The sequence below is a fragment of the Tursiops truncatus genome, chromosome 8 (genome assembly GCF_011762595.2).
Source record: "Tursiops truncatus isolate mTurTru1 chromosome 8, mTurTru1.mat.Y, whole genome shotgun sequence".
Classification (NCBI taxonomy): Eukaryota; Metazoa; Chordata; class Mammalia; order Artiodactyla; family Delphinidae; genus Tursiops; species Tursiops truncatus.
This window is the reverse complement of record NC_047041.1, coordinates 59,896,900-59,903,075: the sequence shown is the minus strand read 5'-3', so window position 1 is coordinate 59,903,075 and position 6,176 is coordinate 59,896,900. Positions and strand designations below refer to the sequence as shown.

The 6,176-nt window shown below is 39.3% G+C and overlaps 1 protein-coding gene across 1 annotated transcript; it reads left to right on the top strand.

Moving 5' to 3' along the window:
- Positions 1-4,524: 4,524 nt before the first annotated feature.
- On the top strand, positions 4,525-5,908 carry LOC117313420 (hemoglobin subunit beta). The gene is made up of 3 exons (XM_033862431.2): positions 4,525-4,682; positions 4,812-5,034; positions 5,653-5,908. Exons 1-3 carry the CDS (start codon positions 4,591-4,593, stop codon positions 5,779-5,781), a joined length of 444 nt encoding a protein of 147 aa, XP_033718322.1. The 5' UTR covers positions 4,525-4,590; the 3' UTR covers positions 5,782-5,908.
- The last annotated feature ends 268 nt before the right edge of the window (positions 5,909-6,176 follow it).

Genomic DNA, 6,176 nt, shown 5'->3' with positions numbered 1-6,176 from the left:
AGGAGACTCTGGCAGCTTGTTATATGCTTTCATTCCTTGTTAAAGTGGAGCTTCCATAAAAGTCTAGGAGTAAAATTAATCCCTTAATATTTAATTTCAGTTTTATGTGATAAGTTACCCAATGGTTATTTCTATTTTCTGCTACCATGTTGCTTTATAGACTATGTTCAGTATGTGTTCATGAAGATGGGGTATGTGTGTGGAAGAAAGAGAGATGGAAAGCAAAAGGAGGCAAGGAGAGAGAGCCAGAGCCAGAGAGTCAGAGAGAGAGGGAAAGGGAGGGGAGGGGAGGGGAGGGGAGAAGGAAGGTGATGAGAGAGAAAGGGAAGTAACTAATACTGTGCGTTATGTTCCATAATCATTTTAAAATAAACTACTTTAATGTCAAGGGAATTCAGCATAACATTCTAGATTATCCATCTCTTGAGCCTCAGAGAAGGGCCCTGAAGGTTTGGCTTTAGGATTTAATGCCTTCCATATTTGTAAACAGTTTCCAGACTGAAGCCAAGATTCTGCCTCTAAAGATGTACAGTTCCAGATTTAACTTGGGAGAGACTGTCCCTTTGCTCTTGATATGTCAGTACCATAGCCCACTTATGAGGTAAACAAAGCTAATTCTGAATGAAAATCTGAGCCCAATAGAGGAAGTATTGATAAGGAAGTTACTAACTGAGACATTAACTGTTCTGTAATAATTAGAATATAATTCCTTTATCAAAGTTATGGTTATACTGAATTTATTGTTTTATAGACAGAAATATGACTTTGTTTCTTTTTAAATGAGTTAAACCATACTATTCTTAAACTATTCTGTGTGTATGACCTCTGTTTCTATGAGTTCTGCTCTTCACGGAGCATTTTTGTTTTATTTAATTGTATTTATTTAATTGATTTTGTTATATTTTATTTTAGTTTATTATTTTTGGAAGAATGCCAAAACTGTGGTAACTAAGATATTGTATATCTGGGAGTGGAGTAAATAATAACTGCTTTACCCAGAAAAATATAGATTAGTTTGCTGAAATGGTCTACTTGGGGAATTAAAATTGAACACTACAGCATGTACAAAAGTGTTCTCACTGAAAAGTAATTTTTCAAACAGATGATAAAACCGCACATCTCTGGATGAATGTCATGATTCTCTTGAAGAAAGTTAATAATCATCCTCTTAATTATATTCAGACTAGGCCCATCTGGTATAGAACATTTGGAATTAGTTAAACTTGACCGACTAGAGTAACGGAAAAAGAAAAAAAACCCTCTCTCTCAGGGACTTGTAGCATGTGTGTGTGTGCGGGGGGCCAGGCATGTGTGTGTTTAGTGCTCACTGCGGCTGGAATCAAAGTAGAGCAGACATGCTGTGATCCCTTCACAGACTACAAATTAGCTCACAATGATGAAGGCTCAGTGGGCCTGAGAAGTGTTCCAGAACCTTTGAGTGCTGACCTTGATTTGAGCTTGAGGCTCTGAACATACACCATTTATCACTCTATTCACTCTTCCTTATATTTGCCTGGTATGTCTGAGCTTTTTATGCCTTATTACAACTTGAAGCCTTGTCCCTGCAGGGTTATGGTAATAGAATGAGAAACCTGTTTCACTCTTTAATCATACCAAGTAGCAACAGTGAAACAAAGCAGCAACTCTTGCCCTGAGGCTTGGATGGTGGTGGCTGCCACAGTTGTCCATACAAAAGAGTGGCTCATAGGCCATCCATGGCAGAGGAAGGCATAAGAAAGAAGACACAACTCCAATAAAGATGTTAAAAAAAAAAAAAAGAAAGAAGACACAATTGAAGAATTTAGGTGTATATGTATACAGCAGAATATTACCCAGCCATAAGAACAACATGGATTGATCTGGAGGGTATTATGCTTGGTTAAATAAGTCAGACGGAGAGAGACAAATACTGTATGTTGTCACTTTTATGTGGAATCTGAAAAACAAAACAAATTAATATAAATAAAGAAAAAGAGACTCACAGATATAGAGAGCAAACTATTGGTTAGCAGTGGGAAGAGATGAGAGGGGAGGGTCAGGATGGGGTAGGGAATTAAGAGGTACAAACTACCATGTATAAAATAGATGAGCAACAAGGATGTATTGTATAGCACTGGAGTTATAGCCATTATCTTGTAATAGCTTTTAATGGAGTATAATCTATAAAAGTACTAAATAAATCACTATGCTGTTCACCTGAAACTAATATTATAGTGTAGATCAACTATACTTCAATTAAAATGAATTAAATTAAAATTAAAATCAAAAGAATTTAGGGAAACCACCTCTGAAAACAGGAAATGGTAGGGGAATTCTTTAAGTAGGTGCTATTTCTGTCAGTCAAGACGGCAAAATTGTAGCCTTGACAATTTGGCTCTTTACAGGAAAATATAGACCTATTCTACACTATTATTTAGTAAGTTCCATGAGTTTTCCATGACACAGGTTTCCTGAAAAGATACGTCCAAACTTCCCCAGAAGTGGTCCTTTCATGTACATATGCCTGACCTCTGATATCAGGAGTCTGAAATAGGGTCTTGAAAAGAGTACAAATGTAAAACAATGATAAAGTTAACAGAGGTTTCAATTGAATAAAATGAAACTCAAAACCTAAAGGTCAAACCAAATGTGGGGTTGGTTTTTTTGGTTGTTTTTGTTTTTAACATTTCAAACATTTGAAAGACGTCTTTCCCCAGAAGTCAACATGTAAAATTTTTTTCCCAAGGATAGCACAATAGTAAGATCCTCTTTGCTTCAAGGTTTTAGAAAAGAATGAATATAAATGGAAAATGTTTAAATTCTATCTTTTTTACCCTGATAATCTTTTTTGGGCATATAATCCTGCCCTAACCTCCTGATAACAAAGCAAGAACCAAGATTTTCTTACATGTCTGAGAATAATCAGAGTGAATTTGTTCAAAGCGCTGGATGGGGCTTGGGACAGGTCAAAGGGTTGAGGAACCTTTATTTATCTAGCAATGATGGAGACAATATTTTGGAAAATGGAGACATGAAAGTGGGAATTGTATGTATTTCTTTGGAACAATGAGAAATAGAGACGTCCTTTTCTCCTAGTTCACCTAAAATTTATTTTAGTTGGAGTTTCAGAGCCTTCGAGCTGAAAGGATGAGAGATTTTTGTTAAACATGTGTTGCCAATGATGACAAAGGAGAGAGAAAGGTGATTCTAGACATCAAGCTGCCCGAATCAGGAGATTCTAAGGTAGGAGAAACATGGTGAGTAAAAATTGTATGGCCCTTTCCTTACTGAAAGGAAATTAGAATTCAGGAAGCGGGCAAGATGCAGAAGGTAGAGATGAGGAAAAGTAGGGAAAATAACTAATAGGGGCACTTGAGATCTTCTGCTGAGCTCAGACATGCTTGCTCCTTTTGCTTTTTTCATTGAATTTTTTAATAGTAAGAAGCAGAACTCTATACTTATAGAGAAGTTTTTCCTGCCTAAGAAGTTAACAGGATTTATTACATGGAGAAAAAAGAGGGAGAAGGCATATTGGAAAAGTTGTACATATAGAGGAATGAATTTTAGTAAAAGAAGGAGCAAACAAACAAAAATATATAGAAAAATAGAATGATGGGTGATGAATTTAAATAAGAGAAATTGTTATAAACACAGCATTCTTAGTGGCCTAGGGGAGGAAAAGCAATAATCTGAGCCAAGGTTAGAATGCCTTTCCACATTTTTACCCCTCCTTTTAAATCATGGAGAAGCTTCTCTGTTCTCCCAGATCCTTTCCCAGGTCAGTCCAGGAAGAAACAAGTTATATGCCTCTGTTTAGTCTTTGAAAACATTGCTTCCCTCAGGGTTACTAAAACCTTGGAGTTGTGATCAATTTTTTACTTATTTGTGTTTCTTACTATACTGAGAGATCTCTGTTTCATCCCAAACTCTAATAGACGAACTATCTCACAGGACCTCTTGATTCATATTTCCATCCTTATTTATTTGGTCATAAATTAAGAAAAAAATGAATGAGTAGATGAATGAATGAATGAATATTTGTTTTCTTACCAGAAGGATTTAATCCCAATCAAGAGAAGAAAAGAGATACATACTTAGAACTAGGGCAGAGGTTTTAGCCATGCTGTCCTTGTAATAATTTTGCATATTCTGAAGGCACAGGATATGATCCATCCATAGAGTCTTCAGTTGAATCACAGTGGGCAAATCCCTTCCACATTCTGGACCTCAGATTCTTCATTTGTATACTAAGAAAATAGAGGAGGCAGTCTCTAAGAGATTACTACATTGTGATTCTAAAAATTGTACAAGTAAACTTGCCAAGGATGATGATTTTAGGAGCAATTTGTATTGCTGGAATGAGTGGGACCTGGAGATACCCACAGAGAGGGCTGAAGGCCTAGAGTCAGTGCCAGGAATGCCAAGGAGACGTATGGCTGTCATCATTCAAGCCTCACCCTGTGGAACCACACCCCAGGCTGGGCCAATCTGGTCACAGAAGCAGGGAGGGCAGGAGGCAGGGCTGGGCATAAAAGGAAGAGCGAGGCCAGCGGCTGCTTACACTTGCTTCTGACACAACCGTGTTCACTAGCAACTACACGAACAGACACCATGGTGCATCTGACTGGTGAGGAGAAGTCTGCCGTCACTGCCCTATGGGGCAAGGTGAACGTGGAGGAAGTTGGTGGTGAGGCCCTGGGCAGGTAGGTATCCAGCTTACAAGGCACGCTTAAGGAGAGTGAATGGCAGCTGGGCACGTGGGGACAGAAAAAGCCCCTGAGATTCTGACAGGTGCTGACTCCCTCTGTCCTTTTGCTGTTTTCACCCCTTAGGCTGCTGGTTGTCTACCCCTGGACTCAGAGGTTCTTTGAGTCCTTTGGGGACCTGTCCACTGCTGATGCTGTTATGAAAAACCCTAACGTGAAGAAACATGGCCAAAAGGTGCTAGCCTCCTTTGGTGAGGGCCTGAAGCATCTCGACGACCTCAAGGGTACGTTTGCTGCGCTGAGTGAGCTGCACTGTGACAAGCTGCACGTGGATCCTGAGAACTTCAGGGTGAGTCTATGGGACCATCAATGTTCTCCTTCTTCTTCTTTTTGTGGTCAAGCTCGTGTCATGGGGAGAGGGCTCAATGGCAGGATGCAGTTTAGAATGGAAGAGAGGTATTCTGGATACGGCACTATGGACTCCTGGGGACCATTTTGTTTATTGTACTTTATTTTACCCTGTTTGCTCACAACCATCACCTCCTCTTATTCATTCTTGTTCTCCTCTGTTTGTTCTCTTGCAATGCCTTCTCCTTTTTTAATCACACTTTATTTTGAGTGTCTAATTTTTAAAAAAGACTCTCTTTTTTTATCCACTTAAAAAATGTTATCTAATATTTTCCTCTTATCTCTTCCTTTTGAAGGAAGGAGGATAAAATGTTGTATTGCTTCTTGAAATGGTCCTAAAGAATAAAAATGAAAACACGTTCTGGATTAAGGCAGAAAGAGAGAAACCTTTCTAAATATAAATTCAGGCTGATATGGATGGGTTCACATCAGTAGTAACACCTACACTTCAGCTACCTTTCTGCTTATACCCTAGGGACACAGTTTGGGATGAGACTTAAATACTCTAAGCTGGGTCCCTCTACTAACCATGCTCTTGCTTTTTATCTCTCCCACACAGCTCCTAGGCAATGTGCTGGTGGTTGTGCTGGCTCGCCACTTTGGCAAGGAATTCACCCCGGAGCTTCAGTCTGCCTATCAGAAGGTGGTGGCCGGTGTGGCTACTGCCTTGGCCCACAAGTACCATTGAGATCCTGGCCTATTTCTTGGTGACCATCGGAAGACCATATTTCCCTAGATTCTATTTTCTGAACTTGGGGAAATAATGTCTACCCTCAAGGGTATGGCTTCTGCCTAATAAAGAACTTTCAGCACAATTTCCTGATTCCTTTTACTCATTTCTTTCCCTAAGGATATGGGAAGGTCCCTGAAGGTCTGCAGATAGGGTGTCTTTGTGTCTTATACAAAGAGGTCAAGGGAAATGAGAAAAGGAAGAGGGCCATACACAGTCAGTAATGGATGAAACTTCTATCTTAGAGCGTAAAAACTGTCAAGAAGGCTTGAAATATAGAGAGGATACCGGCATTACAGGGGCTCTATGGTAGACCTCAAACCTAAGAGAGAAACTTCAGGTTAATGCTCTGA